A 14,626-nucleotide genomic window follows, 5' to 3' on the forward strand; every position below is an offset into this window, starting at 1 on the left:
ATTATACTGTACCTGTTATTATCTCTAACATTCACTGCTGGTCCCCTAACTGATTAGTGATGTCTTGCACCAATACTACTACAAGGCTACATTCGACACATTCGACAGTATGTGTACCAATTCTCACTGTCATGTCAACATCTAAATGAGGTAAGGCTTACAGTTATAATGTTTGAAATCACTTTTCTTCAGTTTACCTTTTTCTATGTAAGCATTTATAATGCAATTACTTACAAAAACAGCAGAAATAAAATAAATTACCTAGTTACACTGTACAACTTACATACCATTTTCAACTTGTTTTAAAGTACTAATCAGTACAAAGTCAGTCAACATGTCAGTAAGTCACGTGAAACCTAAAGACAATATCTGAAAAAGATGGAGTATCAACTGTATGATTTTTTTTTTCCTTCCGTCAGCATGCTAGAAGCCTTTTATGGACTTGGGGTCCCACATTTCGTGAAAATGTACTGAATGGATAGAAACACGGAGACCAATAACGTGCTAAAGCCGCTTCAATCTCTGACGGAATTACTGGTGTTATGCCATACTGAAACAAACAAAACATGAAAGGAAAAAAAATTAATTATATCAACACCTGCAAGAAGTTCACAGGAATAAAGCTGCATTCATACTCAATATTGGAAAACTATTGCAGGACCGTAAAATTTGTGAAAATGCATGCACGCATGCACACATATATGAATAAAACATGACAGGAGTATTCTCTTATTAGCAACAATTCAGCAGCAGTTCAGGTTATAGATTTTAGGAGCTAACATCATCATCTTTGATACTATGAAACAAATATCTCTTTGCTTTCCATATTCTGGGATGAGGTAGTATGGACTAAAACAAGAAATTTTCCAGTAAACACGAGTTCTAGAATGTGTACCTTAAATCCTATGGGCACTTGTTCAATAGAAGAGATTTGCTTCACAGTATTGAGGATGAACAAGTGCTCATAACTCTTATGATGTAAACTTTAGGGCCTTTGTTTAATGGACTTTTTTGTTCTGGAAGATCAATCCTGTCATGTGAATATTGACAATTCCTCCTGGGAAACTGCATATAGAACGCACAACTTTCAATTCAAAGTGTGCCGTGTATCCCATTGAGAGTCATACAAACATAATGTCCGAGATTAAATGAGCTAATGCTACAATTAATACGCATTTGGGAGAAGGAGTCACTGTCTGGCTACCCTAATTTAAGTTTTAACCTATATCCTTCAAGCATGACCACAACAGATTTATTTCATCATCCTACGAACTAAAATCACTCATAACAACCTTGCTGCTAGTTGTAATAGCCTTGATGACTAGATACTGAACTTGTCAGTTTTTCGATGAGTTCTAATAATTTATTTATACTCTATTTTATTTTATTTTTATTTACTTGTCTAGTTACATAGGACCAAATTGAGGAGCAAATCTCCAACGTCGTGGAACATGTCAGTACATGAAATTATGACAAAAAGTAACAACAGATAAAGTAAAATGTTTATGAACCGAAAAAAGTCAAGCCATAAGTTTAAGTAAATGCAATCCAGAATATAACATAAGAATCAGTTTAATTTTTCAAGGAACTCCTCAACAAAATAGAAGGAGTGATCCACGAGGAAACTCTTCAGTCCTGATTTGAAAGTGCATGGATTACTGCCAAGATTTTTGAATTCTTGTGGTAGTTTATTGAAAATGGATGCAGCAATATACTGCACACCTTTCTGCACAGAAGTTAATGAAGCGCAATCCAAATGCAGATTGGATTTGTGTGTGGCCTCAGTTGCCTGAGACAGCAGTAATGTGTGTGCGAGTGGCGTTTGCGTGAGTGTTCTTGTGTGTGTTTGCCGTCTAATTCTCAAGAAGGCCTTACTGGCCGAAAGCTGTTATTTGTGACAGTCTTTTGTTGTGCTATCTGCGACTCAAAATCCCCACTATATGGTGAGTAGCAACTTTCCTTTTCACAAGATTGTTATTATCTGTGATATTTAACTGTTTCATAACAGACCAGAGAAAAATCTTTGTGCATCAGTAATGAACAACATAGAATTTCCAAAAACAAAAAATCAAAATATACTGATCAGCCAAAACATTATGACTGCCTGTGTACTAGCTGATGGTCCACCGCTGCAACATTATACAGAAGTGATTACAGACAGTATGAATTCCAGAAGTCCTTGGTACGTTTCTGGAAGCGTGTTTCACTGGATATCTATGTACATGTCACACAATTTCCAAAAATTACAGGTTGCTCATTTGTGTCCATAGAGCTGGTGCTCGATAGCATCCCAGATACATTCAGTAAGGTTCAGATCAAGCAAATCTGGTGGCCACAATATCTAGGTGAGTTCGCTAGCATGTTCCTCTAACTACTGTAGCATGATTTAGTCTTGCGAGATGGACATTATACAGCTAGAGGATGCTATCACCAGTGGGGAAGACATCAAGTATGAAGGGATGCCGATGGTCCACAATAATGTTCATGAAGTCTACCACCAATTGTTGACTACTAACACAGGTCCCATGGAAGACCAGCTGTACACCTTTCATAGTATAATAATGCCCCCACTGACCTTTGTTCACAGCATGGTCCATGTTTTGAGCAGTCTTTTGCCTGGACAATAGCCTATTCGGACACCATCATCAACCTTGAGTAACAAGAAATGAGTTTTATCTGCAAGGGTGGTCAAATTTCAATGATCCCGTGGCCATGGATTATCTGCTGCGCAGCCCCATGTTCATCGCTGTGTGCTGAATGGTGTCCATCAAAACACTTGTGTCTGCACCAGGAATGTACTATGTTGTCAATCTGCCACAGATTGCCATCCATCTTGTTTTGCTTCTCTCATGTCATGGGATCTGCAACACCTTGTTCGATTGTTCACGGTTTCACTGCCCTTCAACCATTTTCAATAGACACTTAGGACAGTAGTATCAACCAGCTTCACTGATTTCTGAGAACTCTGTTCCCAGGTGCCAGACCATAAGAATATGTCCTTTGAAGTCCATTAAAAGGACTTGGATTTCTGCACCTGCAGCATGTATCATCACTAGAACAATTTTCTATTTGTATCTGCTCCACTTACATACTTTACTAACCATGTCATGTACCTGCAATGCCATCAGGCAACACACTGTTTCATTGTGGGCACTCATTATCATGTTTTGGTTCTTAATGAAAACATCATTACTGTTTCATTATCAATTTAGTTCGCCGATCTCCTTTATGCTTCTAGCCTTTCCTGTAGCACATAACTGAATTGGTGAAAGAAAGAAATTCATGGCAATCGATAGAATTCGAGAATTCACAACAAAATGGTATACAATAAGCTATACCAACGACTGAACAGGAGTATGACAGCTGCTATTGGCTTTACTTATTGCTTCTTATTAAGGAACATTAAAAAGTTCACTAATTTATCCTGTACTGTAATTTGTCGTTTATTTAATCACCCAGAAAAAAATCTCAAGGTTTTGAACATGGCTGCAATTCAGCAACTGGCCATGCAAGAGCTTTTCAGTACATTAGAAGTAACAGCAAACCAGTTGCATAATACGAGTTTATTAAACCTTGAACATTGTTTCAAAGGTTTTAAAACCTTATTCTGAAGAAGACGTATGACCTATTCTATGTTCAGTAAGAATAATTATCTTGTTATTTTTCAATGTACTTCGCCATCCACAGTTGATTGCTGTTCAACATTTTAGTAATGTACTATTTTTAGACCTACCCTAGTGCCTGAGCTGCTTTGTTAAATTGACCATCTCAACATACAGTCAGAATTGGGAATATTGTGGAATAATCTGGGGATCTTACTCATAATGTGAGTAACTCAGTATCACACAGACAGTTCATAGACACATACACCTTATGAGGATGAGTATTGCCTCTCGTATAGAAGTACCACATGAGGAAGTAGGATGTCAATGACTTAACACTGTTCCGTCAGAGTTCCCTCAATTACTACCAGCTGCGACCTGATGTCACATGATACCAGAAGTAACACTGCTGTGATTCTCCAAAACAAGGTTTCCATGATACTCGCTGGCAACGGTAATCCAGGGTAGTGCAGCACTGCATTCATCACTGAACACAATGCAACACCATTTAACAGTAGCCCATGCTTCCCGGTCATAGCACCACACCATGCACAGCCATTTGTATTATGGTGTTAACAGTAGCCTAAATATGGGATGATAATTCCTTAACCCAGGTACTGCTAGTCCCTAAACAATAGTGACAATGACATACAATGTTGCATGGAGTCCACTACTTGTTCCAAGACAGCAGATGCAGGTACGAAGGGATTATGACGTACTTTGTGTACGAGACATCCCTTGCTGTGGTCAGATGTGGTTGACTGGAACTTTGATGACAATTATGCCTGCCCTTATGTTCCCAAGTGCTCCTACATTAGGCTACTGTCACCTCCAAATGTCCTAAAATTTCAGATACTGCACGATTTGGCCAGCCAGCTGATGAGGCCCCTTTCGAAGTCTGTCAAGTGTTGATGATGCATCTCATCAAGATAACACAACAATAACTTCCACAGTGATCACTCAACTTTTAACACTGTTTACACATTTTACATACATTAACAGGTCTGGTGACAATACTAACATGAACTGTATTAACACACACTGGTGGTTGACCTAACTGTGACAAAGAATTATATCTCTAATCAGTTACATTAGCCACTCTGTGTGTGTGTGTGTGTGTGTGTGTGTGTGTGTGTGTGTGTGTGTGTGTGTGTGTGTGTAGTTACACCGATACCTAACCGGGTCTTCTGGCTGCTTAATATTTTTTTGTCTGTATATGTGCATCTCTACTTCACAGTTGTTTTTAAAATAGACATGTGCAGACAATAGTAGTTCACAACAGGGTGAATTATATATGCAAAAAGTACTTAATATTAATCAGAAAGCCACACAATTAGAGAAATATTATATGTTGAATGTGTAATCTCTCTTTATATTCTAATAATTCTCCCTGCAAAATTCTATGAGTGAGTTACATTTCCTACTTGACCATCTATATACTCGCAAAATCATTGAGAAAAGTAGTACAGTACTATTACTATTCCAGGAGCGCATAATTACTCTTTGTAATATTATCTCTGGTATGTATTGAGAGGACTTCTAGGATCTTCTCCGTGCCGAATAGCCACAGTGAATAATTGTAATTTTGCTATTGAGATTACTGGAAGAAAGAGATCGAAAATATATTGTATGCTACTCAAGAAAATATATATTTAGCATTTACATCAAAGGTGTGTATTATATATGTATTCTCTAATTGGAAATTTGCGTGGAGGCGTCGTTTCGTTGGTAAACAGAAGGGAACTTCCGATGAATTGGAAACGAACCTGCAATTATTAGATCCAAGAGCGCCATTATTTCATCGGATAATTAAACTCTATCAAAGCAAAATTTCCGCTTGATCTGAGGTTTTCCAACTGAGTACGCAACGCAAGAAAACCGAGACATTTTATTTACACAGGATTGCAGATCGCTTCGAATCATCGAGACTGCAGACAAGGAGAGTCATCGTCCGATTCTGATTAAACAAGTAAAGCTTAATTATAACTTTCTTGAGCGACTGTGATATGGCTGCTTATGAATGAGATCATTAATAAAATACTAATAACTAAATTTCCTCCTCACCAGCAACCAGTATAAAGACCAGTATTAATTACAACTATAAATGTTGAGAATCATGTGTCTTCCTTGGAGATGTTGTCAGTGCAAGTTTTTACAAGAAGAAACTATTTCTCCAACACAAACTATGTCTCCAGTATCTTTTACTAGTACTTTCTGTCCTTTCCTCTACAGCCTACTCCCTTCTCATTTCTAGTTATTTCTTCCTGATTCCCCAATTTCTTTTACCATCAATTTGCTCTTTTGCCGCCTTTTCCACATTTTCTGTTACCTATTCCAAGGTTGGATGTTTTCAAGTGTTTCCTCATTTCCTTTTGCAAGTTTTTTTAATTTTATTTTTCTTTTCCAGTTTTCATGTTTTTGTGAGTCCCCTATGCCTTCAGTTGCATCAATTTATATCCATTGTCAGTAACACTGTCTTCAGTATCAGCTTTGAATAAACTGTTTCTAAGCATGCCCAAAAACAAAACAGAAGACACATAGGTATTTGTTTCATTATTTAAAGCACGACTCCCATCATGTACTTTTATCTCAATTAGTTTTTCTCACTGGTCGTCTTATTTTTTAATAGTCCCTTTCTCGCTCACTTCTATCAAAAGTATAGTTTGTTTACAACATTCTACATGAATTCTCAGGGGAGTGCAAGGAGTGGAGGAAGCAAGCTCCCCCCGACTCCCAGCCCAATACGTGGGCAGCCACGAGGAGAGATGGTGGGTGCGGGGAGGCAGGAGGTGAGGACAATCCAAGCTTACTTGTTGACTTGACATAACAGTCACTTCGTAACAGCTGTGGTACATTCATGTAGTGTATTGTTATAGCCTGGCAATATTGTCAGCTGGCAGACACAAAACATCAGCAGGGCATAGTCCAATGACTTCTACCGATCCAGAACTAGGGAGCTTGGTTGAGGACACTGAACAAAACAACATCCACCTTTGGGTATTATCTCCCTCTTCCTCTCCTCATAGTTCTCACCTATGACCTGTTGACTGTCTGCATTTCATTGTTACTGTTCGAACTGGAATCATGGCTGTTGCAGTCCTTTGCCATCTTTGTGTGCCTTACGTGTCTCTTCTCACATGCAGATTTGATTTACTTAATATTCACTCCACTATATGTCTTACTAAACTCATACTAACGATTCCCCTGTTACTGTGTTGCTGTTTGTGGCTGAGCAAGGAACACCAATCATCTGTAACTGCTCTGTACTTTTCAATATATACAGTGTACCAATTCCTGTTGATATTAAAATTAATACTGGTGCAAAAATGTAATAACATTGTGATGGATGCCATCCATCTGAGAAATTCAGGATTAAAAACAATAAGAGTGAAGCCATTAATGCTATTCCATGCAGACATGTTCAAGAAAAAATCGTGTAACTAAGTGTTTCAACTTGGAATTTAGAAACCAATAGAGAGAGAAAGGATGCTATTTTGTCATAATATTGTAAAGTCATTGTTACTATGCCTTACATAAAAAAGAACTGAACAGCCATTTGCAGGGCTGATGAGATGAGATACACAGAAACTGTGACATCAGTACTATTTTTTTTTTTTTTTTTTACAGGAAATGGTGAATTTATGTTTACGCTCTCCATGGCTGTACACAGTATTGTACTTTCAACAGAATACTGGAATAAGATGGGGAGGGGGAGTGTAGACTTTATATTTGCTTAAAGAGTGGTATTTGATTTTATTTATTGAAAGTTATTTGTATCAGAGTGTATTTAGTATTTACATATTTCAAATACTGTTTACATTACATAATGTTATGACATTTTTGCAACAGTAGTAACTTTAACAGCCACAGCAACTGGTATAGTGAATATATTGAAAATTATTCAGAGACACAAAAACAAATTTTTTGAAGTACCTCTCAGGGATAGACACTCCCAAGTGAACAGCAGTCTAAGAGAAATCAATTTATGCATCAACTGGGAACAAAGGCAACTACTAAATAAGTGTAAATAGCAATTTTTTTGTTTGTTTCTTGTGTGGCTCAATGGTAAAATGCCTCATTACAAATCAGGAGATCTCTGGTTCAATCCCTGATTAAGCATAGGATTTTTATCTGTCACTTATCACTTCTTCCACCTCCATGAATATTTGCTGGTATGAAAAATGCCAAGCTGCACTGGAAACCACATTAAACTGTAGGTTCTCCTATAACTGGCAGGAAAAGTCAGAGGAAGGCAATGACATACTGCCTCCAACAGGACCATGCCTAGTAAAGCACTGTGATATTTAAAACAGTCTTTGAACTGAAGACTGCTTCACTTTAAATATGAGCAACATTTCATACAATAATGCTCAGGTTGGTATTACTGTGGATTTTTTGATGCAACAACACTGAAAATTATACCAGATGTAGTAGGGAGCTTGAGGAAGAAGCATGTGTTTTTGTTTTTTCACTGTGTACTCTAACAGGTAGAAATGGACCGTGCAGGAGCTTTGGGTACTGTGACTGTTCAAGAGCAGAGGTTGTACATCAACATGTAACCTTTACATGGTAAAAACCCGACAGAAATCCACAGCCCATCAAGTGAAGTTTGTGATGAGTTTACAGTGGGCCATAGTGCAGTTTCACTTTGGGTTAATCATTTTTGCAGTGGTCGTATGAACATACGAGTAGGTAATAAGACCCAGAAGGCCAAAAATGTCAACAGATGAGAGAAGTGTGAAACTTGTGGCAGATGCTCTTGAAGAAGATCACAGTGTGACTAGTGAGTAACACTCTGATGCCACAGGAATTCCTCCAACATCAGGCTTCTGTACTTTGACAAATGTTTTGAAAATAAGAAACAATTCTGTGAGATGGGTCCCACACTGTTTTACTGCTGGAGAGAAACAGTAATGCCTTGACATTGTAACCTTGCTCAGACAATGCTTCAACTGTGAAGGTCAAGGATTCGTGTGTTGAAATGTCACTACTGATGAAACATGGACTAGAGACTGAAACAGAGTTGAAATCACAGTCCAGTGAGTGGAGAGCTTCAGATTCTCCAGATCAAAAAAAATTCCATGTGCTCAAAAGCTCAACTAAATGGTGATTTTTGCTTATGATCACCAAGGAATCTCCATGACAGTGTCCCATGAGGATCAAGTCTCACAGCAATGCATTATTGTAACTTCATGCAAAACCTGTTCAGAAAAAATGCACAACGAAACCTGTCCTCAGTTGCTTAAAGCTGAGCCACTCATTCCCAATGACAGTGCTCATCCACATATCGGCAATGTTGTAGCCCAAAAGACTGCACAAAAACAGATGAGAAGTTTTGCCACATCCTCCCTACAGCCCAGACATGAGTCCACAAGACTTCAATTTGTCCATGAAGTTGAAGAAAACCTTGGCATGGATGTTGTCATATTTCTCTGGAAGAGCTCTATACCACTGTTATCCAAGGCATTCAACAGCTGGACAGTAGTAGTGTCTTGGATGGAATAACAGATCTTCCAAGACATTCGGATTCAGTTAGAGAGAAGCAGGGAGGCTATATTGGAAGACTGTACAGAGAGACTGAAATATACAAACATACAAATGTATAAGCAAAAAAAAATTAGGGTGCATTATTTATGAAACATCCCTCATATATCTGTACAAAAGGAATGTTTCCTTTTCCTTTTTCATTTTTTCTCATAGATACTGTCTTGTGATCACGTCATTCACTTGATTCTGTGATTATTTGTTTTAGATTTGTGGTCAAATACCCTTTCTGTTCCCAAAGTCTTCAGTTACCATAAGGGAGATAAACCTTTTATCCCATTTGTCTGTGGATTGTGTAAGCTTTGATCTGTCATATTTTAAGGACATAATGTTTGTTGAGGCAGTGGTTAGGAAAAGCACCAAGAAGTAGAATTTACACTTAAGGTGAAACACTTACAATCTTCTCTACTCCTTCCATAGGAAATTGAGGCAGATTTGGTCCAAACAGTGCTGGATAATTTTTGTTAACTGGATCACGTGTAATTGTCATATCTTCTCTAGCTAGAAAGGTAAGGTCCATTATTTGTGACACAGTTTCTCGAGCCAAATAACCTGTAAATCAAAAGTCATGTGTTAGAATTAACCAGAGAAAATTTTACTGTAAAATGTTAAATTGAGATATTTCTATGTGGAGAGGGAAGAGGAGGCTAGTCTGCTGCTCAGTACCTACTCTATTTGCATGGATGATTCATTCTCAGATTCACTTTATACAACACGAGGGAGAAATTTTTTTTTTAGGTACAAATCCTTTATCGTATCTCAAAATATCCACTTTCAAAATTTACACATTTTTACACATGTGTGAATTCTTGAAACTACTTTTTAAATTCTGATGTTTGTGGCTCAAAAACATGGTTTTGGGAGAATTCAACAGCTTCTTGAAGTGATGAGAATCGATGTTCATGTATTTTTATTTGACATATGGGGGGAAAAACAGACACTATCAGGTAATAAACAACAAGAATAAAACATAAATTCAAATTTTTCTCAATCAAATAAACAATTGCATGGTGTGCCATTTGACAGTTGGCATCATGATGATGATGATGAATGATGCAATGTTTTCAGCTGTTATTCCTTATTTATCGATGGCTGGTAGCAAACAAATTATTGCATGTCATTCTGTATTAACTTTTTTCAGTTCTCTAAGCAATGATTGCAATTCATCAACTGTAACCAAAGAAACAAGAAACCATTTTCTTGGAAGTGGTTCATGAACAAGCCATTTTGTTGATTTCGGTTCATACTGGAAACTGTAAACAGCAAACAACTGCTTAGTGTATGGATTGTGTGAATACAGTCATGTTTCATCTCCTGTTACGATGTTGTACAAGGATTTTACATTTCCTCTGTCACATTTTTTTTGGGCAATTCGTTGCGTCTACATTTGAGCTCTGGTCAAACCTATAATAAACAAAATTCTCTGTAGGCTCTATTTATTACCGAAGTTGAACATTGTTGTTTGAGACACTTTGTTATTGAGTTTGGCCTTTAAGAAATTTTAAACAATCGTCCAACAAAAAGCTTCATATGAAATTACAGTTTTTTCATTTTCTTTTTTCTTTAAAGGCTGATTGCACAAAATATTCACAAAGTAGGTGTTTCAACGGTACGAGTTGTGTTCAGGTGAAACTCATACCAGGCTCATTTTGAGTCTGTAAATGAAGTGGTGAACACTTGCTGTTAAGGAAATGCCTCATTTTCGGGCAATAAGATCATTCATTCATGAGCCATATGTCTGTTTTGCATGTGAATGGCAGTGTTATTCCCTAACAAAAATAAACTCCACAATATACTTTCAGTATGTAATGGGAAAGCCTGTTTAAACACTAATGAACACATGTATTTTCATCCTTTAACGTATGTACGTACATAGATACATGCATAATTATACGGACAAAGGTTATGTTCATTCACAATCAGTATAAGATACAATTTTTCGACAAATACAGACTTGACGTTTCTACTGTAAAATGGCATTTCTTTGCTGCATCATATGACAGTGCTCATATGTCTTATTACAAAATGTTTTGGGCATAACTTTTGAGAACACTGCAAACAATTAATAACAGCATTGACTTCACTATGTTTTATACCAAAATCACTATTTCCTATTCATAACACTGATTCTAGTATGACATTAAAATTCATCATGGTTTCCTCTGTCCAATATCCACACGTCTGTCAGGCATAAATGATCAAGTCCAAGACAACTAGAGAAGACATCTTGTGATAAACAACTAAATGTAGTTTCATTGTAATGCATCTTATGATGTCTCCAGAACAAATTTATTTCTAATGCAATCTTCCAGCCTGTGAACAACAAGTTTATATTGTCTAAAAAAGTACACATCTAACAGCTGGATGTATTTAGTGGTTCATGATCTCTGGTGAATATGTTTTCCATTTAAGGATTTCTGAATTTCACATTCCTTAAATGTAACTCCACTGATTTGCCCAATCCAAGTGTCAAGCAACACTACGATGGTGTATTTTAAACCTGGAATGAAAACATTTTGACCAATGAATAATATGGTTCTTGGTAAGTTTGCCAGAGGTGCCAGTTCAACAACTATGTTAAAAAGAGTTTTCTGCGTTATTTGCTGCCTCGCCCTTGGTTCAATTTGTCCATTTTGTGCTTGGGGGGTGGAAAAAAAGAAAAAAAAAAGTAGTACATCTTTGTATCAATAATGACATACGAAGTTGGGACACTGTAAGAATGTGTTACAGATAAAATAGATTCTGCTACAGCATACAGGTGCATTTCACCCATGTTTGATAAAATTTGACCATTTGCCAGTTCATATTCAAATTGTCATAGGTCTGCACCGAAAATACTGTTTCCACTATATCCTTCGTCTGCAGTTAAGGCACTGACCTAGTTTACAAATGCTGTGGCAGAATCCATTATATCTTTTATGTTTATTTCTTCCTTAGAAAGAAATTTTGTTCATTTACAATCACGTTTTTTTGACAGAAAAAATAATCAAAGTTTTTTTGTAATCATGGCCAATCAGACCATGACCCTTATACTATCTAAATTTTTCAAATGTTTGTAATAGAGGGAAACATTCCACGTGGGAAAAATATATCTAAAAACAAAGATGATGTGACTTACCAAACGAAAGTGCTGGCAGGTCGATAGACACACAAACATACACACAAAATTCAAGCTTCCGCAACCAATGGTTGCTTCGTCAGGAAAGAGGGAAGGAGAGGGAAAGATGAAAGGATGTGGGTTTTAAGGGAGATGGTAAGGAGTCATTCCAATCCCGGGAGCGGAAAGACTTACCTTGGGGGAAAAAAGGACAGGTATACACTCGCGCGCACACACACACACACACACACACACACACACACACACACACACACACAAGCAGACATTTTCAAATGTTTTCTATTTTGGATGGATTTTGCAAACTCTTACAACTTTATTAACTACATTTGTTGCAGAATTAAACTTCCTTGCAGTCACCGACAAATACTTTCTATTATTTTTTAACTTTTTTGCATATGCATTCATTTTCTTATATGTCTCTAGAGTGACTTCTGTCAACTCTTTCTTTATCTCTTTCAGGTGATGACAATTCATACTCACTTGTAGAAAAAACTTGTTCATTTCCACTTTCAATTATGTGGCTCCATAAAAAGATTCGCCATCAAAGTTATTCTCATTGTTAACATCTAATAATAATAATAATAATAATAATAATAATTGCAATAACAATAACAGACCTAAGGTCTGAGAAAGAAAAGAAGATAATAATAATAATAATAATGAGCGTATGGCATTGGTGGCAAATTGTTTGATCAGAGATACTTCCCCAAAGAACATATTGTTAATGAGTTTGAGGAGTGTATATGCACTGTTAATTGTGTCAGATAGTTTTGTAAAATGTCTATTGTATGAATGGTATTGTTGTGATGCCCGCTGGCTGAAAAACAAAAGTTTATAGTATTAATGTGAAAACCTGCAACTAGAACAATAAATGTACTAACTGTACAATCATAAACATATCCCTACTATACTTTCTAACATACCTGAAGAATATTTAACAGCATCAAGCTAGAATGATCTGGGATGTGTAAATACGCACTAGCATACTATGGTTAGTTCCTTCTACATGACAACAGCAGTGGGAACTGCCAGACTGAACATACGGTAGTCCCACCTCACAATACCACACATGCAGTGCTTTAGTTGCACTCCACAAAGGACATTTAGTTCATAAATCCTATTTCTTTATAATTTGAAAAGTTGGAATTTCCTCCACAACCACAACTGCAATCAGCGACATACAATGAGCCCAGTATGTATTTTTCATCCAAATATGACACATACAGCTGAAACACCTACCAGGACAGCTGAGCACACTGACACATGGCTTCTGGCATACAGGGAGGTGAGTCTGCCCTGGATAGAATGCGCCTTTTGGATAAGCAAAGAGGACTGATGTGGCCACCATGGAGGTGGTTTTTAGGCAGTTTGGCACATCCAATTAGGTAAATATCTGGCTGTCCCCTTGTTTCAAGTCAGGGACGTGCTATGGAAACATTTAGGAAAATATTCTTACACGTGAACACAATCCATTATTGATAAAATTATTTAACTGGACAGATAAAAAATCTACTCACCAAGAGGCGGCAGAAAACACACATAAAAGACTGTTATGACTAGCAAGCTTTCAGAGCCAGTGGCTCCTCCTTCAGGCAGAAGGGTCGAAGGGGAAGGAAGAAAGGTGAAGAAAAAGGACTGGAGAGGTCTAGAAAAAAGGTAGATTTCGGGGAAGTCACTCAGAATCGCAGGTCAGGGGAGACTTTCCATACGGGATTTGAAGGAAAGACTGATTGTTGGGGACTGCATCGGATGAGATAGGTGGCAGTCAGGGTAATATGCAAGACAAGAGATTACTACTAGAACATCATGCAATAGTTAATATGAGTGAAAAGCTACATGCATTGTACATAACAGAGGTGGGAGGGGGCAGTGAAAAACAGACGAGAAAGATAATGAAAGACGTAGAACACTAAAACGGAGTGGGCACACGTGGCAAAACAGGTGTCGAGGTCATGAATGTCATGTTGTAAAGCATGCTCTGCAACAGGATATCACGAGTTGCCAGTATACACCCTCCGCCTATGCCCATTAATCCTAATTGACACCCTCCACCTATGCCCATTCATCCTAATGATGATTTGGTGGTAGTCATGCCGATGTAGACTGCTGATGTAGAATGCTGAACAGTGTTTACATAATAGCTGATATATGACGTGTCATTTTGCAGGTGGCTGTCGCTTTGATAGTATATGTTTTGCCAGTTACAGGGCTATTATAGGTGGTAGTAGGAGGACGTATAGGGCACGTCTTGCACCGGGGTCGGTCACAGGGGTAGGAGCCATAGGGTAGGGAGATGGGTGCAGAAGGAGCATAGGGTCTGACAGGAATACTGCAGAGATTGGGAGGGTGATAGAAACCTATT

At 37.6% G+C, this 14,626-nt stretch overlaps 1 protein-coding gene across 3 annotated transcripts in view; it reads right to left on the reverse strand.

Annotated features, from left to right (window-relative positions):
* Window positions 1-231: 231 nt before the first annotated feature.
* The window catches only part of LOC124777909 (transcription initiation protein SPT3 homolog), a 110,129-nt gene continuing 95,734 nt past the window's right edge, over window positions 232-14,626 (reverse strand). For all 3 annotated transcript variants that reach the window (XM_047253462.1, XM_047253461.1, XM_047253463.1), the window contains exons 5-6: window positions 9,544-9,698; window positions 232-550 (exon numbers count right to left, since the gene is read on the reverse strand). In XM_047253462.1, coding sequence (XP_047109418.1) covers window positions 416-550; window positions 9,544-9,698 — 290 coding nt within the window. In that variant the 3' untranslated portion in view covers window positions 232-415. The remainder of the gene's footprint in view (window positions 551-9,543; window positions 9,699-14,626) is intronic.

Source organism: Schistocerca piceifrons, chromosome 2 (assembly GCF_021461385.2).
Source record: "Schistocerca piceifrons isolate TAMUIC-IGC-003096 chromosome 2, iqSchPice1.1, whole genome shotgun sequence".
Lineage (NCBI taxonomy): Eukaryota > Metazoa > Arthropoda > Insecta > Orthoptera > Acrididae > Schistocerca > Schistocerca piceifrons.